This window comes from Panthera leo, chromosome E1 (assembly GCF_018350215.1).
Source record: "Panthera leo isolate Ple1 chromosome E1, P.leo_Ple1_pat1.1, whole genome shotgun sequence".
Lineage (NCBI taxonomy): Eukaryota > Metazoa > Chordata > Mammalia > Carnivora > Felidae > Panthera > Panthera leo.
Window position 1 is genome coordinate 34,600,608 of NC_056692.1, and position 27,673 is coordinate 34,628,280.

The following is a 27,673-nucleotide window of genomic DNA, read 5'->3' on the forward strand; positions in this document are numbered from 1 at the left end:
TCCATCTGACACATGTATTTATTTGTTGCCTTGAATTTGATTCCTCCATTCAATACCCATTTACTGATCGCTTGCCAAGAATGCACTACCACCGTAGGCACTCTGAGAGACACCAAGACAAAGGAGATAAGGACGCTGCCCTCAAGGAGCCTTCACCCCCACAGGGGGAGGACACGGCCATGGAACTGGAAATGAAGTCGAAAATACAGACTATTTCCAAACGAGCCTGAAGGCTGGGCTGAACTGATTTCACCTCCAAGGGCTTGGGTGGTTTGGCCCATATGGGTCAGTCCAGACCAGAAAAGAAATCTCCCCACTGGGTCTCCAAACACGTCCCGTTCGGCCTTGAACGCGGCTCTGAGCCAAGGGTGAGTCGGTATCCCAACCATGCAACCACCTTGCTTTGTGTTCAGAGAGGTTTTTTCTTTTCTTTTTCTTTCTTCCTTTCTTTTTCTTTTCTTTTTTGTCTTGCTCTGCTGGGGCTCCTTCTCCCTGACCCCTCTCCCACACTCACCCTAAACAACACCAGCAAGAACTTTCCTTGAAAACAAATGTCTCCCCATTGCAAGATAAGGGTGCTCTTGGTGTGTTATTTTCATTAATTTCTTGACGCTTGTTTTCCTGCTGAATTTGGTTGGCCTTGTACTTGCTTTATTGAAGCCTGAAGGTTGTTTCAGCAAAAGGACACAAGAACGGGGAAAACAAATCAAAGAAACACTTAAACTCTTAACAACAACAAGAACAAAACTAAAAAAAAAAACCCAAAAAACAACAACTTCACTGCTGACTGACTGTAGTGGGGGGCTCAGACCTCCTCTGGAGGTTAGAGGGAATGTCTCCAAGGGATTCGGCACTGCCTTTCAGTGTCCCACCAAGCCTTGAAGCTACGCCCAGCAGGCTGCCTTCCGGCTGTGTCCACTTTCCCAGGGTAAGGTTCTCCCAACCTCCGTGAGTTTTTGGTGTCAGAATGATCACTTTCTTCCCAACTTGTGGCTTACAGAGTGGGGGCAGCCTGAAGGTTGTGGGGAAGCATTCTGAAGCAGAAGTCAGGAGACCTGGGTCCTTGTCTCGGCTGCGTCCCTGACCAGGGCAAATTCCCTGTCTTATCTACATCAGTCTCTGATGTTTGCTGGGTCTGTATCTGCTTCTGTGGTTTTAATTATGTAATTATAAACTGCACGCATGTTCACCGTAAGAAAGTGGAGATGGTACAGCAATACATCAGGACAGGGTCCCTCACCCCCACCCACCATCAGCTCCAGAAATAACCACTATCTGTTAGGTGAGCACCCTTTCAGAAATGGTCTATGCCCACACACAGACATCACTGGGTGTGTTTAATGTTTATTTATTTTTGAGACGGAGAGAGACAGAGCATGAACGGGGGAGGGTCAGAGAGAGGGAGACACAGAATCCGAAACAGGCTCCAGGCTCTGAGCTGTCAGCACAGAGCCTGACGCGGGGCTCGAACTCACGGACCGCGAGATCGTGACCTGAGCCGAAGTCGGCCGCTTAACCGACTGAGCCACCCAGCCGCCCTCACTGGGTGTGTTTAGACCCTGCCTAGTTTCAGGGGCTGCCACGGCCTGCCTCGTGGCTATGGGGATCCCCATCTACCCGAACAAGACTCTGTCTTCGTAACGCATTTTATTCTTTCAACACCGAGAAAGGTTTTGCTTTTTTTTTTTTTTCTTTTTAAATCCACATTCGCTTTTTCTAGAAAATTCGGAGATAAGGAAAAGGTGTGCAGCTGGCTTGTGAAGGGCCAAAACTCAATTATGCATATTGATTCCAAACTCCTCATTCGGTGATGTCACATTGGTAGCTTGCAGTTGGCTGTGGGAGGGGTATTTGCACCCGAGAAACTGGCTACAAATCAGGACCCTACGGCTACCCCAGTCTAGTTTACCAGCACACCACTGGGGCCTGGTGAGGACAACTCGAGGGGGTCAGCCAAATGGTGCTATGTAGTCTGGTGGGCTCTGGAACCCAGAGCCTACTGGATCCCGTAGGCCACGTTGTGCTGGCAAAAGATAACAGAACCCTTTCCAAGATCATGGAAATAGATGCTGGCAGAGAAGAGGGACTTACACCTTCTCTCTCCGGCTGTCCTGAAGCAAACGCTTGATACGTTATATCTTTTAGGCCTCTGTGTTCTAGATTGTTCGAACAATGGCCCCAATGAATGGCACCTCCTTCTATCTACACCCCTTGGCTGTGTGGTGCTGCTGCTCCCCCACAGTGAGCAGTCCAGTCAATTTTGCCACCCCTTGAATGTGGATGGGCCTCATGACATTTTTCACCAGCAGAATATGGCAGAAATAACATGAAAAGTCCGGAGCTTAGGCCTAAAGGGGTCTTCCAGCTTCTACTATCACCCTCTCATAACCTTGAGAGCGCCCCTTGGAGGCCACTCCAAGTGGATGAGGCCACTTGGAGAACGGACAAGCTGCACCAACGGCCAGATGTGTGAATGAGGCCGCACTGGGCCCCCCAGCCCAAGTCAGGTGACCGTAGCCACGCGGGTGACTGCAGCTGAGACTAAAAGGACCACCCACACGGCCAACCCACAGCATGGTGAGAAACAAATCACTGTGCTTTGTTACACGGCAATAGCTAACTGAAACAATCTCAAAATCTAGAGACATCAGCAGGGCCTGGAAAGATGGCTGCCCTCCCATCCCCCCCCCCCGCCACCCACTATAAAAGAATGGCCAGTAGAGTTGATAAGTGGTCAGGATGTAGTGAAGCTCTATTCCTCCCAGGGGCTCATGCCGACTCCGAAGCACATCTAACCTTCTCTGTAGCCACACCAAACAGGCCCAACCCCCCAAAAAAGAGTGCTGGAGGAAAAAAATAGACAAGGATCCCAAAGATGACAAAACCTTGTTTGAATGTGGTTTCCCTCACTAGACTGCAAGCCTCTTGGAAGCAGGGATCATGAGTTACTCGCCTTTATGACTAAGAGCCTAGCACGGGGCTTTGCACAGAGCAGACACCCCATAAATGCTGTTGAATCGAAGTGCAAATTCAGATCCAAAGAACAGGCTGGGGAGCACAGAAGCCAGTCATTCCCATAGTTCTGAAATTTTGAAATGTTTGAAATGTCCATGGACACGGTGGCATCCTGGCCTTGCGGGCACTCGCCTCCCCTGACCCCCACCCTGGGCAGGAGTCATTGCCCTCACTTGGAACACTGGGAACTTCAAGGTGAGGCTGCAAATCCTCGGACCTCAGTGGCTCCCTGAGCCCCCTTACTCAGCAACCTTGTTCAGAGAGAGGTGACTTTGCCTGGCTTGGGAGAAGGTGGAACCTGTTTGTGTCCCAGAGCTGGATCCCTGGAATCAACCCTTCAACTGCCCTGAGTGAGGCAAAGGCAACAGCGCAGAAGAAACCCTGGACGGGGCCAGACCCTCAGGGACCCTCCCCAGGCACTCGTCAGTGGCTCTTTCAAGTTGTCATTCTCGCTAATGAGTCTCAACCTGACCTAACTCCTCCCTCTAGCCTCTGCCCTTAGGGCTCAGGGCCCTGGGTGCTTGGGGGGCTCCCAGACACCTCTCTGGGTGAAGGTGGTGGCGTTGGGGAGCATCTCTCTTTCTACTATGCTAGCTCTGCTTCGTACATCTGGGGACAGGGCTAGGAAAAGGGGTCCGTTGAGCACCGTCCCTTCCAAACGCCTGCTGCTTCCTTCCCAACCAAGAGCGTGCTAGCCGGCACTTGGAGGCATGGTTCCCTGTCTGCAGAAGGAAGGGAAGCAAGGAAGAGGGGGTGGGAAAGGCAAGGGAGTGGGGAGGGACTCCCTACCAACCTTCCCAGTTTCCTCCATTACCTACAGAAGAAAGTTTAAATCCTTTTTTGGTATGCAGAACTCTAGCCAGGCTGGCCAGTTTTGTCTCTGCCTCTCCTCGCTCTGACGTGACAACCACAGGGGTCTACATCAGCTTCTGCAGCTCCTGAGTCTGAAATGTCCTTGTTTCCTCCCTGCCTGTGAAGAGATGCCCACCCTTCAAGGCCTCCTTCTGTTCTGCAATGCCTCCCTCACCGCCCAGGCAAAGACAGCCTCAGCATATTCTGTCTGGTGTTTCAACAGCATCACTCATTCATTCGCTCCTCCCTCCCTTCCTCCCTCCCTCCCTTCTCTCCTTCTTTCCTTCCTTCCTTCCTCCCTCCCTCCCACCCTCCCTTCCTTCCTTCCTCCTTCCCTCCTTTCCTCCCTTCCTTCTTTTTTCCCTTCCTTCTTTCCTTCCTCCTTCCTTCCTTCCTTCCTTCCTTCCTTCCTTCCTTCCTTCCTTCCACAAGTGCTCACTGAGCACCTGTGTGAGCCAGGCTCTGTGCTTGGCTCCAAGGATACCACAGGGAACAAAACAGACACCATTCCTACCATTATGGACCTTATAGACAGCCTTACAGACAGCTATTGACTGATGGGGGCAAAGAGCTCGACCAGTGAGGGTTGGGAGTTTCCCGTGAAGAAGTGAAATAACAGCTGAAAGCTAAGTAGAGGTTAATGAGGTCAGGGTGGGGTGAGGGGCCCCAAGGCGGGAGGGAAGCTGGTAAGCTTGAGGAAGTAAAAGAAGGCGGAGGAAGGTTGTGTTAACTCTGGGCTGTGGGCCTTGCAGACCGCAGTGAGGTTTCTGGTCCCCTTCCTGTGAGAAATGGGAGACACTGATGGGTTTAGCCTGGTGGGGGTGGAGGGATGGGGACATGTCTGATTTGCTTGTGGGGTGGTAGGTAATGGGGCAAGAGTGAAGGCCGGAGAGGCCCCAGGAGGCTGCTGCCGTGGTCGAGGAAAGAGGTGCTTGTGTCCTGGACAGTGGTGGGTGGACCAAATCAACAGGTAGGAGGTCAGACTGAGGGGCTCAGTGGCAGGTTAGCAAGAAGGGGTATCCAAGATGGCTCCCTGGTTTCTGACTTGGGAACCGTCTATGCCCCCACTAGCCTGGGACTTCCTCAGTCTTATAGCCTCTGCACCCAGCATAGAATCTTACTAAGAGCTTGTGCAAGGAAAGTCCAGACACCAGGGAACAAAAAGGGAAAATCTATTAGGGAATATGTCAGGTGTTAAGTTCTAGCCATTTTAGCCAGACTATTCACAGAATTCTTGTAACTAACAGGTACTCCCAAATACACAAAAATCAGATCCCTTCCTAAGTGATAAATAAACGCTTTTGGAACGTAGGCAGCTAGGTGGGGCATAGCATTCTGTTCTCATTTTTGCAAGATAATAGTTTGAACTAATAGTTCTTTTCTGGGAAAAAAACCTCACCATATAAACAAAGAAGTAAGCTCCAAATATAAAGGTATTTTGAATATATAAATTAGGAGCACTTGGGTAGCTCAGTTGGTTAAGTGTCCGACTTTGGCTCAGGTCAAGATCTCGCGGTCGGTGGGTTCAAACCCTGCTTTGGGCTCTGCGCTGACAGCACAGAGCCTGGAGTCTGCTTCAGATTCTGTGTCTCCCTCCCTCTTTCTGCCCCTCCCTTGCTGTGTGTGCATGCGCTCTCTCCTTCTCAAAAATAAACATTAAAAAAAGAATATATAAATTATTTATAATATGTTACATAATATATATTAAAATATATTTAAGATGATATGATTTTAATTGCAAAAATGACTCCTTGCTGTGAAAAATTCCAGCAATATATAAAGAATGGCGTTAAAATGAAGTGCCCGTTCCAACACCCCCAAAGTTCTCTATCTAAATGTAAATATTTTTTCCCATGCACCAAAACATGTTTCCACTTAAAAATTATTTTATTTTATTTTATCTTAGAGAGAGAAAGAGACAGCTCTTGAGCAGGGAAGAAGAACAGAGAGAGAGAGAGAGAGAGAGAGAGAGAGAATCCCACGCTCAGCATGGACATGGAGCTTGATTCCACCACCCTGGAATCATGACCTGAGCCGAAATCAGGTGTCAGATGCACAACCGACTGAGCCACCCAGGTGCCCCAGTTTCCACTTTTAATAAAGATGAGATCGTTCAATATTTGTGGATTGATTTTCTTCCCAGTATATCATAGTCATATGGAAGCAGGATTTAGGGTCATGGTCAAGCCACAGGCTATGGGGCCAGATCACTGGGGTTTAAATCCTAGCTCTGCCAACCACCTGTGTAGGTGAACGACTCACCCCACCGTGCCTCAGTTCCCTCGTCTGTGAAATAGCTCAAATTATGGTGTCTTCTTCATTGGGCTTCTGGGAGGATTAAATAGACATAAAACATGGAGAACAGTGCCCGGTACATACATGATCTTCCCCCATCAGTATGGGTCCACCTCCTCGGGAGCTTTCAAGTACAAGGTGGATCAACATTATTCAACTACCCTTTGTTGGCGGACACTTAAGTTGTTTCCATTTCCTTTGCAATTCTAAACTGTAATTATCTGTAAAGTATCTTTAAAGATAGATCTTTGGTTCTTACTACAAAATGGCTTCGGTGCTCACTCCTACCCTCCTACTTAATCAGTTTGAATTCCTGTTAGAGATCCTTTTCCCCACTCTTTTGTCAATGCTATTAGCATTGACAATTAATATTAATATTAATTAGCAATTAGCAATTTGGGGTGTCATCAAACCAGTGGATAAGATAAAAAATCTCATCGTTTTCATTTTTGTTGCCCATGTTATTTATGAGATTGTCATTTTATGTGCTTATTAATAAGTTGGGCTTTTTTTCCCTCACTGAATTGACTCCATTTTACTGTTGGGCAACTTCCATTGAGTTTATATCTTTCAGTTGTTGATTTGTAGAAGTTCTTTATATATTGTGGTATCAGTCTTTTGCTCTTTGCTTAGGTTGCAAAGTTTCTCTCAGTTGGCCATTTGTCTTTTAATATAGTTTATGGTTTCTTTAGTTATACCAAAGATTTAAATGTTTGTTAATCTGCTTATCAACGGATAAATCTATCTGTAGTCTATCTGTTGATCATTTCCTTACGGCCTTTGGGATTGGGGACTTCCTTAGAAAGGCCTACCCTGACTCAAGATGCGAAAAATAAAAATATTTTTATATGTATCTCTTGTTGATTTATAGGCTTTGAAATGTTTTGATTTTTAAACCACCTATAATTTGTGTGCATGTTGTGATATAACTTTTTCCTCCTAAAATTGATAACCAATTGTTTCAATACCATTTTGCCCCATAAATTGTAACTGCCATCATTATTATAAACTAAGTTCCTATTTATACAGGATATACTTCAGGGCTCTCTGTTCTGTTTCCTCACCTCTTTGGTTATTCCTACATCAATACCTCATTTTTTATTCTTGTAAACATTCTTTTTTCTTTTTTAAAATTTTTAATGTTTACTTATTATTGAGAGACAGAGAGACAGAGCATGAGCAGGGGAGGGGCCGAGAAAGGCGGATACACAGACTCTGAAGCAGGCTCCAGGCTCCGAGCTGTCGTCACAGAGCCAGACGCAGGACTCGAACTCACGAACTGCGAGATCATGACCTGAGTTGAAGTCTGACGCTTAACCAACTGAGCCACTCAGGCGCCCCTCATTTTTTGTTCTTATAACCTTTGTTATCTTTGTTGTATGTCTTGATATATAACAGGAGGTACTCCTTGCATTATTCTTCTATTTCAAAATGTTCTTGGCTATTCTCGTATGTTTACTCTTCCAGATGAATTTCAGAATCAGCATATCCATAAAAAGTCCTGCTAGCATGTCAATAGGAACTAATTTGGAGGAGAATTAATATCTCTTTAATACTGAGTTTTAAAAATCATTTTCAGAAGATAAGCTGTTTCTCCATATATTCAATATTCATACATACTTTAATAAAGTTTTATAGCTTTTGCATAGTAAGTCCTGTATATTTTTTGATAATTTGTTCTGAGTGCCTTATAGTTTTTATTATTAATATGATTCATAACCGTTTTGATCATACTTCCTAATTTATTATTACTGACAAATAGGAAAGCTATTAGCTTTTTCTGGGTGTATATGTTTCCTTCCTGATTTACCACCCTGTTAGGTTCTTTCATAAGCCACAATCATTTTTTAAGGTGTTGATCTTGGAGGTTCTGAATGAATAATCACATCAGCTAGAAATAATGCCATTTTGTCTCTTTTCATGTTGATATGTACCTCTTTTTTTTCATCTTACTACAATGACTAGGTACTCCAAGCTTGTTTACTAATAACAAATAGTATCAGCTCGGTTTATCTCAATCCTGACCTTGAAGAAAATGTTTCTAATACTTTGCCATTCGGTTTAGCATTTGCTGTAGCTGTAGGTTCCTGATGGAGACTTTATCAAGTTAACGATGTATTCTTTCTTTTCTTTTTTTTTTTTAGTTTACTTAAGTAGTCTCTTTTTTTTTTTAATTTTTAAATGTTTATTTGTTTTTGGGAGAGAGAGAGAGAGACTGAGTAGAGGAGGGTCAGAGAGAGGGAGACACAGAATCTGGAGTAGGATCCAGGCTCTGAGCTGTCAGCACAGAGCCTGACGCAGGGCTTGAACTCACAGACCATGAGGTCATGACCTGAGACAAAGTCAGACAGTATGCTCTACCAACTGAACCAGCCAGGTGCCCCCAAAAGATATTTTCTTTTCTGCTTCATTAATAAGAAGGTTTTTTGTTTTTGTTTTTTTCCCAGTCATCAAATGATATTGGATGTTATTAATTTTTTTTATACCAATTGAAATGATCAGAAGTTGTCTCTTTGGTGTATTAATGTAGTACATTTCATTAACAAATATCTTAATGTTGAACCATTCTTGCATTATTTAAATACACTGATCCAATTTGCAATATTTCATTTAGGGTTTTTAAAATCTGTGTTTATAAGCGAATTTAGCTTTTGATTTCCTTCTTTGTTGTTCTATGTTTGTCTGCTTTGGTAGCAGCATTATGTCAGCCACCTGGAATGAGTTTGTAAGATCCTACCATATAAAACCACACTAGCCTCATTTCTTTTCTGTGGGTAGATTTTACTTTTTTTTTTTATACCCAACATGGGGCTTGAACTTACAACCCCGAGATCAAGAGTCACATATTCTACCAACTAAGCCAGCCAGGCGCTCCACTGTGGATAAATTTTAAGTTAGTTTTTTTTTTTCTTCACTTTTTTCTATTGTTGGTGGTCTATTTAGGTTTGATACTATCTCTTTTTAAAAAAATTTTTTAATGTTTTTATTTTTGAGAGACAGAGAGACAGAAGTGAGAGCTGGGGAGGGGCAGAAAGAGAGGGAGACCCAGAATCCAAAGCAGGTTCCAGGCTCTGAGCTGTCAGCACAGAGCCCGATGTGAGGCTCAAACTCATGAACCACGAGATCATTACCTGAGCCAAAGTCAGACATTTAACCGACTGAGCCATCCAGGTGCCCCAGGTTTGATACTATTTCTTAAGTCAATTAAGATAATTTAAATTTTCCCTATTTTCATCCAGATTTAATCCAGTTGTACATAGTATCTTCTAAATTATTTAATAGCCTCTGCTTCTTTTTTTAAAAGTTTATTTCTTTATTTTGAGAGAAGGAGAGAGGACACATGAGTGGGGGAAGTGCAGAGGGAGATGGAGAGAGAGAATTCCAAGAAGCCCCCATGCTGTCACAGAGCCTGATGCAGGGCTCAATCCCACAGACCATAAGATCATGACTTGAGCTGAAATCAAGAGTCAGACACTCAATCGACTGAGCCACCCAGGTGCCCCAATAACCTGTTTTTATAATCACTTTCTTCTCTTGTTTCTAAAATCATCAGTTTGAGGGAAGCCTGGGTGGCTTAGTCAGTTAAGCGTCCGACTTCGGCTCAGGTTATGAACTCGCTGTTCTAAAATCATCAGTTTGAGGGACACCTGGCTGGCTCAGGTGATAAAGCATGCAACTATTTTTTTTTAACATTTATTTATTTTTGAGAGACAGAGAGAGAGAGAGAGAGAGAGAGAGAATGAGCGGGGGATGGGCAGAGAGTGAAGAAAACACAGAATCTGAAACAGGCTCCAGACTCCAGACTCTGAGCAAGCTGTCAGCACAGAGCCTGATGCGGGGCTCAAACCCACAAACCATGAGATCATGACCTGAGCTGAAGTTGGACACTCAACCGATTGAACCACCCATGCAACTCTTGATTTCAGGGTTGTCAGTTCAAACACTATGTTGGGTGAGGAGCCTATTTTTAAAAAATAAATAATTAATTTTTAAAAATAAATAAAATCATCAGTTGGAGTCCTTTTCCTTTAATCAGACTTGTAAAAATTTTATCTATTTTATCAATCAGCAGCTTTTGATTTTAGATACTTGATGTTTATTATTTTATCAATTTTATCTTTATTAATTTTTACTTTCTACTTGATTTAGGTCTATTTTTGCTTCTCTTTTTCTTTCTTTCTTTCTTTCTTTCTTTTTTTTAAAGTTTATTTATTTATTTTGAGGGAAAGAGAGAGAGAGTGCAAGTGAGTGAGAGGCAGAGAGAGAAGAAGAGAGAGAATCTCAAGCAGGCTCTGTGCTGACAGTATAGAGTTTGACTCGGGGGTTTGATCATGACCTGAACCAAAAGCAAGAGTCAGATGCTTAACTGGCCGAGCCACCCAGGCACCCTGCTTCTTTTTCCTAGCGTCCTGAACTGCATGCTTAAACTAAAACTTAGTTTTAGTTTTTCTCATTTTCTAATAAGTGTGCTTAAGGTATTAAATTTCCCTCTGATTATCACTGGGTCTGTATCATATAGAACTTGGTATGTAGTATCTGTGTTGTCATTAGTCTAAAGTGATCCGCGTTTCAGCTTTGATTTCCTATTCAGCTACAAATTTCAGAAATTTCAGTTCTGATTTCCTCTTTAATGCCAAGAGCTATTGCAAAAAGTGCTTTAAAGTTGCAAACAAATAGATTTTTTTTTTTTTTTTTTTTTTTTTTTTTGCTATGTTGATTGTTAATTTCTAGTGTTAAGGTTCCGTAGACTGTTGGGTCAGAAGGTTTCTACTTGGGAATACGGAAATTTTCTTCATGATGTGTTACGCAGGCAATTTTAAACTATTTCATGGATATCTGAAAAGAACCTCTGTCCTTGGAGAGTCCTACAAGGATGCAGATATCTACTGAATCAAGATTACTATTCAAATCTTTACTTTTTATCTCATTAATATATCAGTTTCTGCCCATGATTTCATTATTCCGTTCTGGTTGTTTTCTCTGGTCTTCACTTCCAGAATTCCTATATTGGTCAATATCAAAGCTCTTAGAGCTACTCTACCTGTCGCTTAATATTTGTTCTTATTAACCATAGTGAGAATAGAAGAACAGTGATTTAACTTTAGAATCCAAATCCTGCTGGACACATGAGATCCTGGGGTGATTCACTGTGTAAGTACCGCCCAAACGACAACTTTTAACAGGTTAAAACAACAGCATATATTGGGAAAAGCACATTGGGATGCGAGAGGTCCAATAGCAGAACGCTGAATTTTAGGAAAGAGTCAGTTCAGCCAAATACTCGGTAAGCATTCTGTAAATGGCACAGGCACAGGGCAGTAGAAGCTATGCCCCGCACTTGCGGCCATGCAGATCTCTTGGAGAGATAGGACATGCACCAATACAGTGCAGTTAAGTACCACAAAGACAGCACACACTTTTATGTCAAGTGGATGGCCCAGGCAGAGAGTGTTAACAGCAGCCTAGGGAGTGGGGAGATGGGAGTTGTAAACACAAGATTGCTTATGCAGAAACCTAACCCAGCTGGCTTTAGTGAAAAAGGAACTTATTATCAACTCAGGAGTATCAGGTGCCTCTTAGGCACCACTTAGGTTCTCTCGGCCTCACCTTCTCTCCTTCCAGAGGCTGTGACCAGATCCGCACAAGCTCTAACTTCACAAGGGGAACAAGTTGATGGCTCTTCGGCTCATGCTGTGTCACTGGCCTCCTGCCTCAGGACTCCCCAGTTGACGTAGAGGTGCAGGACCTTGCTCGTCTTCCAATATCCCAAACCCAGAAATGTGGGAGCGTTAACAGCTCATGGTACACACCCTTTGACCAGTGGAAAATGGGAACTAGTGAGTAAATTCTTGGCTGTTTCTTTTCTCAGATGGATTGTCCTGGGATGCAGTTTATGCAGCTTCTTGGAGGACTGGTCTATGGGGGGCAAACAGTTGTACTCAACAGTGGCTGGCCCAATAATGCAACCTTGGGTTGGTTCTCCCTCCTTTGCTGCTTTATTTCCTTTGTCCTTCACTCCTGCTCCCTAGTATTTCACGTCCTGTTAAAGTGGTAGCACAGAGCCCTTTGGTCAGGCTCTGCTCTTTGGGGGGACCCATGCTTAGACAGCCTGTAACTGAAAGTCCAGGTGGAGGTGATGTAGGGGCTCAAAGTCTTTTTTGGGTACTTGGTTTTCCTTCATGTTTTGCCTGTGTTAGCTGAGTTCTCCAGTAGGCTCTCTTCTGATGGTACTAAGATGGCCACAGCAGCCTCAACAATGGATGCTTCCAGGCTCACGTTTCATGGGAAAGAGTCCATATTCCCAATACCTCAAACACAATTGAGAGTTACTGATTCTGTTTGGCCTAACTAGGTCAGTGACTATCCCTGAACCCATCACAGTGGCCAGGACAATGCCATGTTCCAGTTGTCTTCAGCATTGATCTTAGGACCCAACAGAAGGAGATGGATGGAGAGTGGCAGAAGGGTAGATGTTCAAACAGAACCCAGGACTGTTGCTGGAGGAAACAGGAATGGATAGTGTCTAAAATACCCAGCACGGGCAGAAAAAGTAGAGATAGAGGGAACTAATCTTCCTGGGGTCCCAGCAGAATTTTCCACAGAAAATTTTTAGGTTTTCCAGAAACCAAAAGCTTTGGGCTTATACCCTGCCAGAGAATTGTTCCCTTTTCTTTTGTACCAAGGTGGGTAGAAATACTGGTCTACAGACAGGGTCTATTTCCTTGCTAAAAGACAAAGTATTTCGTCTTCAAAATAATAGAACAAGTGAAGAATACTCTATTGAATGATAAAAGCAATTAAACATAGACCGATAGGGCAATTCCTGTGTACCAAGCACTGTACTAGGCTCTGGGGTTCAGAGCTAAATAAAATATGCTCTAAACAGAATTCCAACAATGTCATTTCCCTACTGAAAAATCATTTGATGTCTTCTTGTCTGTTAAAGGCAAAATTCCCAATTTCCTAACTCAGGGCCCTCAGTATCTGGCTTCTGCCTATCCAGCCTCTTCTCTAGAGTCTCAGTACCTTTCCCCTTTCTCACATAGTCTATGTTCTTTCACTGGATTAGGCAACTACAGAGCAAAGCCATCAGTCAGTCAATATTGATCGACTGCAGGGTCCTACAGAGTTCATGTGCAAAGACATAAAAAAGCTTGGAATCAATCCAACATAGGAGACAGGACATAAACACATGGAAAGCAAGATAACCTAAGAATTAAATAACAATCTAAAACACCAAAGCATAAGGTTCTGAGAGATGTTTTGAAGACGGAAATGACAGAGTTGGTGACACTGTATATGAGAGAAGAGAGTGTCACTAATACCTGTTTATAGTTTACAAGCACTTTCACGTATTTCTTCCTTGAACTGAATCAAATTTCCATTGGACAAAAGAAGCAAAGGAGGGGGAGGAGGAGGAGATGAGGAGGGGGGAGATCGGGAGGGGAGGGGGAACAGGATGAGGAGGAAGGGAGGGAGGAAGGAAGACATTGTTAATATCTACTTAGGGTTTTACAGTTCACCAAGCATTTTCTTCTTCTTTATTTTATTTTATATTTTATTTTATTTTGAGAGAGAGAGAGCATGTGAGCAGGGGGAGGGGCAGAGGGAGAAAGAGAGAGAGAATCCTAAGCAGGCTCCATGACCAGCAAGGAACTCCCATCTCATGACCTTGAGATCATGAGTTGAGCTGAAACCAAGAATTGGATGCTTAACCAACTGAGACACCCAGGTGTCCCAGCTCACCAACCATTGTCCCAGGCATGATCTCATTAGATCTCACACAGCTCAGAGGGAGTTAGTGCTTCTATTCATTACAAGAAGGCTGAGACCCAGTGCAGCCATACCCAGCTAACACCTGGCAGAGCAGGACGTAAACACAAATTCTCTCAAGTTCCTAATGTTTCTACTCTGCTCAACTATAGGTGAGATAGCGAAGAAGTGGGAGCTATGCTGGGTACATCCTATGCCAGAGCAAGAACATGCAAAGTCAAAAGGGAATGTTTCAAGTAGTTACCAGTAAACAGTGTGACACGTGGCAGAAGGATGGAGGAGAAATGAAATTGAGTAAACATCACTAGATTTGTTTGTTTTGCCTTTTTTATTTTTAATTTAATTTAATTTGAGGGGTAGGGGAAAGGGGAAGAGGGAGGGAGAGAGAAAGAGAAAGAGAGAGAGAGAGAGAGAGAGAGAGAGAGGATCTCAAGCAAGCTCCATGCTCAGCACTGAGCCCATTGATGGGCTGGATCCCATGACCCTGGGATCAGGACCTGAGCTGAAATCAAGAGTCCATCCCTCAACCAACTGCCCCACCCAGGTGCCTTTTTTTTTTTTTTAATGTTTATTTGTTATTTTTGAAATGGAGACAGAGGATAAGCAGGGGAGGGACAGAGAGAGAGAGGGAGACAGAGTTTGAAGCAGGCTCCAGGCTCTGAGCCATCAGCACAGAGCCCGATACGGGGCTCCAACTCATGAACCACGGGATTATGACCTGAGCTGAAGTTGGATGCTTAACCAACTGAGCCACCCAGATGCCCCTTGCCTTTTTTTTTTTTTTAAAGCATTAATAACCTTTCAATAAGGCCAAATGCTACAAAGTCTAAAATAGATAAGAAATCAAGGTTCTAGGGGTGCCTGGGTGACTCAGTCAGTTAAGCATCTGACTCTTGATTTCTGCTCAGGTCATGATATTGGGGTTCACAGGTTCAAGCCCCGCATCAGGCTCTACCCTGACAGTGTGGATCTTGCTTGGGATTCCCTCTTTCTCCCTCTCTTTCTGTCCCTCCCCCTCCTCTCTCTTAAAGAAATACACTTAAAAAAAAAAAAAGAAGGAAATCAAGGTTCTATAAAGAGGTAAAAGACCCATACTCTGAAAATTATAGAACACTGATGAAAAAAATTGAAGATGACCCAAAGAAATGGAAAGATATTCCATGCTCGTGGATTGGTAGAACAAATATTGTAAACATGTCTATACTACCCAAAGCAATCTACACACTTAATCCAATCCCTATAAAAATACCTATAGCATTTTTCACAGAAGTAGAACAAACAATCCTAAAATTTGTATGGAGCCACAAAAGGCCCTGAATAGCCAAAGCAATCTTGAAAGAGAAAAGCAAAGCTTGAGACATCAAAATTCTGGACTTCAAGTTATATTATAAAGCTGTAGTGATCAAAACAGTATGGTACTGGCACATAGATCAATGAAACAGAATAGAAAACCCAGAAATAAACCCACAACTATACAGTCAATTAATCTTCAACAAAGGAAGAAAAAATATCTCATAGGAAAAAGTCCTTTCAACAAATGGTGTTGGGAAAACTGGGCAGCAACTTGCAAAAGAATGAAACTGGACCATTTTCATACACTATATACAAAAATAAATTCAAAATGGATTAAAGCCCTAAGTGTGAGACCTGAAACCATAAAAGAGAGCACAGGCAGTAATTTCTTTGACATTGGCTGTAGCAACTTTTTTCTAGATAGGTCCTCTGAGGCAAGGGGAACAGAAACAAAAATAGACTATTAGGACTACATCAAAATAAAAAGCTTTTGCACAACGAAGGAAACATTCAACAAAACTAAAAGGCAACCTAAGCAATGGGAGTAGACAGATGCAAATGACATATCTAATAAAGGGTTAGTATCCAAAATACATAAAAGAACTTTTGAAACTCAACACCCAAAAAACAAATAAACCAATTAAAAAATGGGCAGAAGAGGGGCACCTGGATGGCTCAGTCAGCTAAGTCTCCAACTTCGGCTCAGGTCATGATCTCTTGGTTTGTGGGTTTAAGCCTTGCATCGGGCTCTGTGCTGACAGCTCAGAGCCTGGAGCCTGTTTCAAATTCTGTGTCTCCCTCTCTCTCTGCCCCTTCCCCACTCGCACTCTGTCTCCCTCTGTTTCAAAAATAAATAAACATTTAAAAAAATTTTTTTTAAATGGGCAGAAGACATGAACAGACATTTCTCCGAAGAAGACATCCAGATGGCCAACAGACACATGAAAAGATGCTCAACATCACTCATCATCAGGGAAATGCAAATCAAAACTACAATGAGGTATCACCTCATACCTGTCAGATCGCTAAAATCAGCAACACAAGGAACAACAGGTGTTGGTGAGGATGTGGAGAAAAAGGAACTTTCTTGCACTGTTGGTGGGAATCCAAACTGGTGCAGCCACTCTGGAGACACAGTATGGAGGTTCCTCAGAAAACTAAAAATAGAACTACCCTATGATCCACTAACTGCACTACTGGGTATTTACTCAAGGAATACAAAAACACTAATTCGAAGGGATACATGCACCCTGATTTTTATATTAACATTATTTATAATAGCCAAGATATGGAAGCAGCCCAAGTATCCATTGACTGGTGAATGAATAAAGAAGATGTGGTATATATTGACAATGGAATATTCTTCAGGCATAAAAAAGAATGAAATCTTGCCATTTGCAATGACATGGATGGAGCTAGAGAGTATAATGCTAAGGGAAATAAATCAATCAGAGAAAGACAAAGATGATATGATTTCACTCATATGTGGAATTTAAGAAAAAAATAAATGAGCAAAGGGAAAAAAAGAGGAAGAGGCAAACCAAGAAATAGACTCTTAACTACAGAGAACAAACTTAGGGTTACCATAGAGGAGCTGGGGTGGGTGGGGAATGACTGAAATAGGTGATGGGAATTAAGGAGTATACTCAGTGTCATGAGCGCTGAGTGATTAAAATAAAAACTTAAAAAAATAAAAATAAAATGAGTAAAAACCATCTAGAACATTTGGGGAAGTTCTAAAATGAAATTTAAGATCAGAATCATGTTCAGCAAACTATTTGTCACACAATATGCAAGGTGCTCACATGCATTAAAGAGGAAAAATTCAAAGACCTCTCATAGAAATGTGGAGAAAAAGCGTGGCTAGAAAATTCATTGAAAGAGTAGTGCGAAGAACTGACAAATATGTGAAAACATATTCATCTTACACATGATCAAAGAAGTGTGAATCAAAACAACAAACAGATACCATTTTATTTATCAAATAGCCAAGAATAGAACAAATATCCTAGTGGTCAATGCTAGCTAGGATGTAGTGAGATAGACATAATTATACACTGGGAGTGTAAAATAGTACAGTCTTTCTGGAAAATGGGTTGTCATTATGTATTAAGAGCCTTAAAAATATCCCTTCTGGGGTGCTCATTTGGTTAAGCATCCTACTCTTGGTTTTGGCTCAGGTCATGATCTCACAGTCTTGAGATTGAGCCCCATGTCAGTCTTTGCACTGGGTATGGAGCCTGCTTAGGATGGTCTCTCCCTCCCCCTCTGCCCCTCTCCCTACTTACTCTCTCTCTCTCTCTCAAAAAAAAAAAAGTTTAAAAACTATCCCTTCTCTTTGATATCTGATAAATACACTTAGGGAACAATCCCAAAGAAATAATCAGAGATGTAGTTAAAGATTTATATGTAAAATGTGTGCATTGATAGATGAATGAAAAAGAAGATGTGGTATACACACACACATACACACACACACACACATACAGGCACACACACACAGAGGATATAACTCAGCCATAAAAATGACTGAAATCTTGCCATTGGTGGCAACATGGATGGACCTAGAGGGTGTTATGCTAAGTGAAATAAATCAGAGAAAGACACGTGCCATATGATTTCACGTATATATGGAATCTAAAAAACAAATGAATAAACAAACTAAGCAGACTCTTAAATGTAGAGACAGATGGTGACTACACTTATGATGAACATTGAGTAATGTATGTAACTGTCAAATCACTATGCTGTACACCTGAAACTAATCTAACATTGTAAGTCAGCTATACTTCAGGAATAAATTACTGAATTACAAATTCATTGATATTCCTCCCTTTGGAGGTGGTGGGAGTGGCGGTGGGGGGGAGCTCTGGGCTTTCCTCTTGAATCTAGACAGGCTTCCGATTACTTCGACCAATGGAGTATGGCAGAAGTGGGGCTTTGTGAATTCCAAGGCTGGGTCGTAAAAGGCCACGCGACTTCCATTTTGGCTCTCTTAGAATGTTCGCTCTTCAGAAACTCTCTCTTGAGGTGCTTCCTCTGAGAACCAGCTGCCATGCTGGGAGAAGTCCAAGCCACAGGGAAGGTTCAGAGGCCACGTGTAGACGCTGCAATACGGTGCCAACTGAGCCCAGCCTTTGGGTCGTCCCAGACCAGGTACTAGACAGATAAGTGAAGAAGCCTCCAGACAGATTCATACTGTTCTACTCAGGAGCCGCTGGCCACCTGTGCTAATTTAAATGTACATTTAATTAAAACTAAATGAAAGCTTTAGTTCCTCAGTCACTCTGGCCACATTTCAAGTGCTCAGTAGCCACCTGTGGCTAGTGGCTGTCATATTGGACAGCACAGAGATAGGCCGTTTCCATCATTGGGGAAAAGTTCTATTAGACACATCTGGTCCGGATGATTCTTGAATGTTCAAATCTTCCTAGCTGAAGTTCCAGATGTTGTGGAGCCTAAAAAGGCCATCTGGTCCCCTCTACCCTGTTTGAACGCCTGACCTACAGGATCCCAGAACATAGTAAAATGGGTGTTTTATGATACTAAGTTCTGGATGGTTATGTAGCATTAGTAACTGGAATAAGTTCCTTTGATAAGAAGAGCAAAGCTTTCTCAGAAACCCTCCCCACTGACTTCTGTTTACACTGCTTTGTCAGAACAGTGTCACAATGCTAATTCCACTGCAAAGAAGCCTGGGAAAACATGTAGTTAGCTCTTACAGCTGTGTGTGTGTGTGTGTGTGTGTGTGTGTGTGTGTGTGTGTTCTCTCTCTCTCAAATACAATATATATTGTTGGACCATGTGTATCTTTTCTAAACTAGAATTTTGTTATGTAATTCCGTTTGAGTAAGGAGAGCTGCGTAATAACGGATGCAATCTATGCTTGAAATTGACATATCATTTTAACAGAGCATTTTCCATTTTTCTTAGCAGACAGGCTACAACAGGTGAAGTCTAGAATTCATACGTTTAAAGTATTCTAACACTATTAGCTCACAGAGGCTTTGAATAAGTGTTCTTTGCAGGTAGAATGTTATAAACACTGTATCATTCCCAGAATCTGCAAATGTAATCTGTGCCTGAGATCAAAATCCTCATCCTTGGCTAATGGAGAGAAATTCAAAGATTTGGTCTGGATTGTTGTTCACCAAGATAACAGGGAGTAAGCAAGTTATAAGGGCACCTTCTCCTGTTGGACCCAGTTGCTTCAGTGGGATTGCCTGTTCCAAGGATAAATGAGTTTGTTCAGTGTTATCTAGTTATCTTTCAATTACAATGTCCGTGTTCCCATCTCTTTTAGACAACGTATGGCTCTCCTCCACTAACCCATATGAGAAGCCACAGGAAACCACACTGAGGTTTCCTCAGTCATAAGTGTGTGACTTCCTTTGAAAAATGTTTAGGAAAGGGGCGCCTGGGTGGCTCATTCGGTTGGGCGTCAGACTCTTGGTTTCGGCTCGGGTCATGATCTCACAGTTTGTGAGTTTGAGCCCTGTGTCAGATTCTCTCTCTTTCCCCTGCTCTTGCTCTCTTTCTCTCTCAAAGTAAATAAGAAAAGAAAAGGAAAGAAAAATGTTTAGGAGAGAATTGGTTTACTTGGTTTTTAATAACTCAATGATTATTTAATAATTGGTCCTTCTCAATAATATTAAAGTGTGCATGACAGTCTGCAAGAAACGAATGACAATGATGAGAAAGATATCATGCTTGTATGCTAACTTTCAAATAAAGATAAAAGTTTGATTCTCTAGAAGTAAAATAAGCCTTGATAAGTACACATCAGGAGATGGTGACTCTCCTGTAATCCTCAGTTTGCAAAGAAACAGAATGAGAATTACAAGGTTTAGGACACATCTGTCAGAAATCAAGGCGGGAGTGTGTGTGTGTGTTTGTGTGTGTGAAGAAGATAATAATTCAGCGCACTTTCAAGAACTGTATTTCGCAATGATATTGGAACATACTCGTTTACCTTCAATGTAAGGCACTGCTCTAGGAATCTTGTGGAATGCAAGGTGGGGAAAGGCAAAGACTGTGATTTTCAGTGACTATTACTCGCCCTGAGAGAGGAATACCTATTGTTGCGATATCACCTGAAACCTCCTATCGAACGCTTATTTTTTTTCCCTCCATAAATCAAAATAGTCATTTAGCAGTCCACTCCCCTGAACAATTCCAAAGTAAATGTTAAATAGTAATAAGCCATATGAGGGGGGTCCTTTAAAGTGTAAACTTGCGTAAGGGGAATTTTATACCTCGTGACTTGGAGGAGTATGAATCTGGTTTCCCTGTATTTGCAATCTATATTTTTATTTTTTATTTAAAAAAAATTTTTTTAACATTTATTTATTTTTGAGACAGAGAGAGACAGAGCATGAACGGGGGAGGAGCAGAGAGAGAGGGAGACACAGAATCGGAAGCAGGCTCCAGGCTCTGGGCCATCAGCCCAGAGCCCGACGCGGGGCTCGAACTCAGGACCGTGAGATTGTGACCTGAGCTGAAGTCGGACACTCAACCGACTGAGCCACCCAGGCGCCCCGAGCGATCTATATTTTGAAAATAACTATGTTATTTACTTTAAAGGCATTGAGTTTTAAATGTGGAATATTTTAATTGAAAGAGATGTTAGAGATTATGTCATCCAATACTTTTTATAGATGAGAGATATGAAGGTTGATAGAAATGGGTAAAATTCAGATACCTGCCCTTCAGGACTTTGCCCAGTATATCATGGGGCCTCCACGTGTGTGTGTGTTTATACCTGCTCTGAAAAGTCCTCATACCCTTGGACTGAGCTGCAATAACTCATACAGTGTTGACATTTAAATTTTTTATTAAAAAACTCTATTTACCGCTATTGATAATTAATCAGAACCTATCAGACGACTGCTCTAGAGTTTTAAGCCTGGGATTATAGATTGGGGACATTCAGAAAAGAGAATGTGTACCTTCCTTTTGCGAATTCTTGAAAAGTATAGATAAGGTAGACAAAATTACAATTCATCTATCTTTGGTTAGACATTTTAATCTCAGCCAAGCCTAATATGCTCCTCTAATTATAGTGATATATTTTCCAAATTACAAATCAGGACACATGACCTCACACATGGTCCTGCAATTCTGGATGTTTGGTACAGTAATATCATTTGCCTAATGGTAAGCGAAATTATGCTCTGGAGCACATGAAAAATGAAGTGCTTCACTTGATAAACCATTCCCCAAATTTCCCATCTTGTTACCTGTAATTTCTGTGCTCAGCTAATCATAAAATTAAAAATAACTCATTTTTTATAACAAATGGAAGGAATGCTCATTATAGAAAACAAAAAGTTACAATTGAGCAAAAAGTAGAAAACACTGAAAGAATATCTTGATGCAGAGAAAGGGGAGTTTTAATTTAAAATGCTTCCGGGGTGGCTCAGTGGGTTGGGCGGCTGACTTCGGCTCAGGTCATGCTCTCACACTCTGTGATCAGGTCATGATCTCACACTCCGTGAGTTCAAGCCCCATGTCGGGCTTTGTGCTGACAGCTCAGAGCCTGGAGCCTGGTTGGAGTTCTGTGTCTCCCTCTCTCTCTCTCTGCACCTCCTCCACTCGCACTCTGTCTGTCTCTCTCTCTCAAAAATGAACATAAAAAAATTTTTTAATGCTTCCAAGAAATAAAATAAAATAAAATGCTTCCATACTTTCACAATCAAATCCCACTTTTCCTTGTTACAAAAAAATCCAAAGACTAAAAAATCAGGCATTGAGTAAAATTTCTATGTTCTTAAAACAGACTGCAGGAGTTTTAGGAATCTGTACAATAAACATTAAATCGGCCACCTGACCACTCCCTCCCTCAAACCATCCTACAAACCAATCTTCCTCCCACTCCCACTCCCCACAATGGCGACTTTAGAAATTTCCGAAATACCCTCTACCAGTTCGGTTCCTTCTAAAGGGGACCAGGGATGGAGGCACGAGGGCACGGGAGTCATAGTGGAGAAAAAGGCTACAGGCCTAAAGCGTAAAGTCTCTAGGCCTAACACCTAAAGCGGATGTGTGCGGGCACAGCACAACCGGTCTACACAGCCGGCTCCGCGGACACCCCACTCCTCGGGGAGTTGCGCTTTAAGTTCCTTATAGCAGGTTGAGAGTTCAGGCCCCACAGTTTTAAGAGGAAGGCGGAGCCCCAGCTGGTGTTTTTCCAGGAAGCACTTCTTGAGCTCAGAGGAAAGCGGGGAGAGAAGGCCAAGCGCCGGGCGTTTCATTCATTGCTCCTCTTTCTCCCCCTCCCTACCATCCCTCCGCCTAGACTTTCTCTCCTCTTTTCCCAGTGCGAGCTTGACGTCTGTCTCCTGGATACCAGACAGCCAATCGCCTAGTTGCTAAGGGAGAAGGGCGGCCAATCAGGCGTCGTTGCTACCTGTGAGTAATATTTTTAGCCGAGAGGGACGCTCGGTTCCACTCCCACTGTAACTTCGTGTATTTCTCTGCTGCAGGTTGTGAAAAGGGCGCTTACCCGCCTCCCTGGAGTCCCTCTCTTTCCCCGCTCCCTGTTTACCCGCTCACATTTCAACCGAAGATTATCTTAAACGTGCATTACAGGAAGGCACCGTGTTTATTGTGTGTATTTATGTTCAAATACATTTGAATACACGCATGCATATATATACTTGGATACGTACGCAGTTTGGCACGGAGGCCTGGGTTGGGACCTTTGGAATAAAATGTGATTCTTCTTACAGTCTCAAGCCACCCCACGTCCGAGTTGCTGCCAGATCGCATGGGGAGGTCTGAAGTGGGATGCAGAGGCAGTTAAACTGTCACCTGGGCGGGAGGTGTGGCCAGGTGGTCTCTCTTCCCCACCCCCAGCCTGGCACGGCAGCTTTGGGTTCTGCTGTTGCCACTCTCTGGGTGGCAGTTGGCCTAGGCCCCTGAGGTGATTAATATTCAATTAATCGGGTGCACGAGTCCCTGTCACAGTTCGCCCTTTCTCTAGGCTCTCCTGGGTGCACTGGAGGCCGATTTGGTAGCTCGTTCACGAGTGGGATTTTCCTGGGCCACAGTCCCACTCGGGTAGTGCATTTTTGTAAACTGTCCCCTCCTTCTCGAGGCTCTCCTCCCGTTCTTCCCCGCCGCCCCGCCACCTGCCTCGCTCCCCTCCCCCCTCTTCTCTCCGGTGCTCTCCTCCCAGATTTAGCGTCAGCCGCCCCACCCACTACCGTCGCCCTCACTGGCACGTCTGCCCCCCAATCCCGTTCCCAGCTTTCTCTTAATCCCACCCACAGTGGCTTCAGAACGTCGGTTCATTGGCCATCGTGGAGCCCGAGGGGTGTGGCCTTGTCCACTCAGCCCTCCGCCGCCCGTCAGGACATGGGCAGGCGAGACTTGACCAATGGCATCGGGGGGCAGGGCAGGGGCGGAGCCGCTGCTGAGGGTCTGGGGTGCGGGGCCGCAGGGCGGGGAATGGTTACGCGGCCCGGAGCTGTGTGACGCGAGGCGGGCGCGCGCGCACCCCTACGGGAGGGGATGGGGGCAGGGAGGAGACTATAAAACGAGAGGCGGGGCGCGCGCCGCGGCAGAAGGAGCGAAGCTCTGGCCCGGCGCGGAGTGGGCGCACTACGGGGACGCTGGGCCGGGCACCGGGCTGTGTGGAAAAGCGAGCGCGCTCGCCTGACCCGTCGCCGCCACCCCGAGCCACAAGGGTCGAGTTCCTGAGGCCCGCGCCGAGGCCCCCGTCCTCCGCCCGGCGGCGCCGTCTTGCATTCAGCCAGCTGGCCGCTGCCGACCCTCCCGAGCCCCCGCCCTGCCGCCCCTTCTCCCCCGCCCAGCGGCCGGGTCTGTGGTGGAAGCAGCCAGTAAGTATCGAAGGGCGGCGGGCGGGGTCCGGAGGCGGAGGGGCTGCAGCGGCGTCGAGCCCGGGGCCCTCGGGGACGGCGGCGTCGCGGCCCGGGCGCGGAGGGGAGCGGCTCCGAGGGGCCCCAGCGCGCCCGGGGCCCGGAGGCGGGGCCGGCCGGCGCGTCGGTCTCGGCTCCGGCCGGGAGGGTGAGCAGGGAAGGGCTGCCCGGGCCGAGCTGACGGGAATCGGGGGTTGGGGCGCCCGGAGGAGCGGCGAGCTCGAGGGGGACGCTGGGGTCCGCGGGGCCGGTGGCCGCCGGGACTGAAAATGGTGCGGGGGAGCCGGTGCTCCCGGGCTCTGGCCGGGTCCCAGGAGCCTCGGGCGGGGGGCGGGGGGCGGGAGCGGCGGGTCAGGTTACGGCGGGGGGAGGGGAGCGGCTGACCCGGAGCGGCCGGCGCCCCGACCTGCCGGGTGCCCGGCCCCGAGTGGTTGCTTTGCCATTTCTCGTGGCCTTCCTCCTCCTCCTTTTCGGAGGAGACTTGTACTCTCCTCCTCCTCCTCTCTTCCTCCTCCTCCTCCTCTTCCTCCTCCTCCTCCTCTTCCTCCTCCTCTTCCTCCTCCTACTCCTCCTACTCCTCCTACTCCTCCTACTCCTCCTCCTCCTCTTGCTGCTGCTGCTTGCTGCTGCTCCAGCGCTTGGGCTCCGAGGGCTGTGAGCTGAAATCTAATGAGACCCAACTGGCTGTTTATGTAATTCTTCACACTCCTGTCTTAAGGCGTTGCTTTAAAACTACCTTCCGCGGAGCCTGAATTTCGCTCGGCTGCACCTTCAAGCAATTTGGCTTAATCAGCTGCCTTCGCCGGCACTCCGGCTCTGGGCTTGCAGAGTGTAGTTTGTGGGCCGCCGGGGATCCTTTCCCTTTGTCATCACGAATATGGAACATGGAACAGATGGATTAATACCAACTTGAGTTTTAAATGTCCTTTTAAATCAGCCTCAGTGTACGAATAGATTCCTTTTGCAAATATCTTCTGTTTGCCCTTGATCTTTTCTTCTCCCCACCCAGTGCTGATCCAGCAAACGTTTAAAGGTCGACCTTATCGTACCAGCCTCCCCGGCTGTTCTCTTATCGTGAAGGAGGGAGGTGGTTTTGAAAATCAGAATAAAACTCAGAAGCCCTCCCCTTTAAAGAGAATAATCAATAGAGTGTTGAAATTAATTATTGCTTTTGTTGCACTTGCTGCTAAAGAGAAATTTTCAGACTTAGAAAAATATACATTGAAAAGAAAAGGCACAGAGAACCTCGATTATTACAGTGTATGCCCTTAGTATTCAAGAGGGTAGCTATATGGGATAATTTGTTTCATAATTATCGTTCACAAGGTCGGCAATTCATTTAGTATTTAGTATTTTTAATTTTAGCATCATGTACTTTGGAAATCAAAATAATTTCCCTAACTCCTCAAATGTCTAAATGTTTAACGATACAGCAGATTGAAGCAGCATAAATCCAGAATGAATTGAAATACAAAGTTCACTTCTAAATTGGTGAATAGGAATATGATCACTTTCTAAAACTGGTATATATGTGTGTGGAGGTGGGTGGACGGGTGTCTGGAGTAGTTTCCAATAAATAATCTTGTGAGAATTGAGGGAAGAAATACGCTACATGCGCTAGAGAGATACTGTTTTTTTAGCACTGTATTCAGGAAAAGAAAAAAAAAAAGTAATAGGGTTGAAAATTTTGTTTGAAGTGTAAATCCTAAGTTTTCCCATGAGATTTTGAACTTCAATAAACAATTTTCTATTGTACGTTCCTTTATTTTGTGCTATTTATATTTTTCTGACTTGCTAGCCTATTAAACTTTTCCTAAAGTAACGTTACTCTGGGGGTAGAAGAGGTTGTGGGACTGAGATTTATCTTATTTGGACATGTTTGTTTTTGTTTTGTTTTGTTTTTCTTTAAGGAGCAAGACCACTCAAGGTGAAGGATAACCTACAGAATACCAGCACTCTGAATGAGAATTTGTTTCTCTGCCACAAACTGAACACTTGTGTGTGTGTGTGTGTGTGTAGGGGGGAGTTGAAACACAGAGCTCACTTTGTGGCATAGCAGCTATGCAGCTTGAAATCCAAGTAGCACTAAATTTTATTATCTCGTATTTGTACAATAAGCTTCCCAGGAGACGTGTCAACATTTTTGGCGAAGAGCTTGAAAGACTTCTTAAGAAGAAATACGAAGGGCACTGGTATCCTGAAAAGCCATACAAAGGATCAGGGTTTAGATGTATACACATAGGGGAGAAAGTGGACCCAGTGATTGAACAAGCATCCAAAGAGAGTGGTTTGGACATTGATGATGTTCGTGGCAATCTGCCACAGGATCTTAGTGTTTGGATCGACCCGTTTGAGGTTTCCTACCAAATTGGTGAAAAGGGACCAGTGAAGGTGCTTTATGTGGATGATAATAATGAAAATGGATGTGAGTTGGATAAGGAGATCAAAAACAGCTTTAACCCAGAGGCCCAGGTTTTTATGCCCATCAGTGACCCAGCCTCATCAGTGTCCAGCTCTCCGTCGCCTCCCTTTGGTCACTCTGCTGCTGTAAGCCCTACCTTCATGCCCCGGTCCACTCAGCCTTTAACCTTCACCACTGCCACTTTTGCTGCCACCAAGTTCGGCTCTACCAAAATGAAGAATAGCGGCCGCAGCAACAAGGTTGCACGTACTTCTCCTATCAACCTCGGCTTGAATGTGAACGACCTCTTGAAGCAGAAAGCCGTCTCTTCCTCAATGCACTCTCTGTACGGGCTTGGCCTGGGTAGCCAACAGCAGCCGCAGCAACAACAGCAGCCATCCCAGCCACCGCCGCCCCCACCGCCGCCGCAGCAGCAGCAACAGCAGAAAGCCTCTGCTCTCTCTCCTAATGCCAAGGAATTTATTTTTCCTAACATGCAGGGTCAAGGTAGTAGTACCAATGGAATGTTCCCAGGTGACAGCCCCCTTAACCTCAGTCCTCTCCAGTACAGTAATGCCTTTGATGTGTTTGCGGCCTACGGAGGCCTCAACGAGAAGTCTTTTGTCGACGGCTTGAATTTTAGCCTAAATAACATGCAGTATTCTAACCAGCAATTCCAGCCTGTCATGGCTAACTAGAAAAAGAAAAAATGTATCTTACGAGTTGAAATGCACGGGCCCAAGGGGGATTTTTTTTTTCACCTCCTTGAGATTTTTTTTTTTTTTTTTTTTTTTTAAAGCTTATAGTAAAGGATACATTCAGGCTTGGTTACAAAAATAAAACATGCATCATTTTTCATTTGCCAACCAAGCACAAAGTTATTTTATACTGACTGTATATTTTAAAGTATACTCTCAGATATGGCCTCTTACAGTATTTAAGATATAGCAAGGACATGGCTGATTTTTTTTTTATAAAAAATTGGCACTAATAAGTGGGTTTATTGGTCTTTTCTAATTGTATAATTTAATTTAGTACAAAGTTTGTAAAATATCAGAGGATATATATATTGTTTCTACGACATGGTATTGCATTTATATCTTTTTACTACAGTGATCTGTGACAGCAGCAGCTTCATGTTGTATTTTTTTTACTGAAATTG

The 27,673-nt window shown here is 44.2% G+C and overlaps 1 protein-coding gene and 1 long non-coding RNA gene across 3 annotated transcripts; one reads left to right on the forward strand and one right to left on the reverse strand.

The window, feature by feature from the left end:
- Nucleotides 1-23,325, reverse strand: LOC122206644. The gene is made up of 2 exons (XR_006196538.1): nt 22,899-23,325; nt 1-661 (listed from the first exon to the last, which is right to left on the reverse strand). It is a non-coding gene; the product is annotated as an uncharacterized LOC122206644 (long non-coding RNA).
- TOB1 (transducer of ERBB2, 1) lies at nt 22,454-27,369 on the forward strand. 2 transcript variants are annotated; one of them, XM_042916024.1, is made up of 2 exons: nt 22,454-22,638; nt 26,021-27,369. In XM_042916024.1, exon 2 carries the CDS (start codon nt 26,172-26,174, stop codon nt 27,207-27,209), a length of 1,038 nt encoding a protein of 345 aa, XP_042771958.1. In that variant the 5' UTR covers nt 22,454-22,638; nt 26,021-26,171; the 3' UTR covers nt 27,210-27,369. The 2 variants fall into 2 exon arrangements, with proteins under 2 accessions (XP_042771958.1, XP_042771957.1); XM_042916023.1 differs by lacking the exon at nt 22,454-22,638 and adding an exon at nt 23,779-24,071.
- The last annotated feature ends 304 nt before the right edge of the window (nt 27,370-27,673 follow it).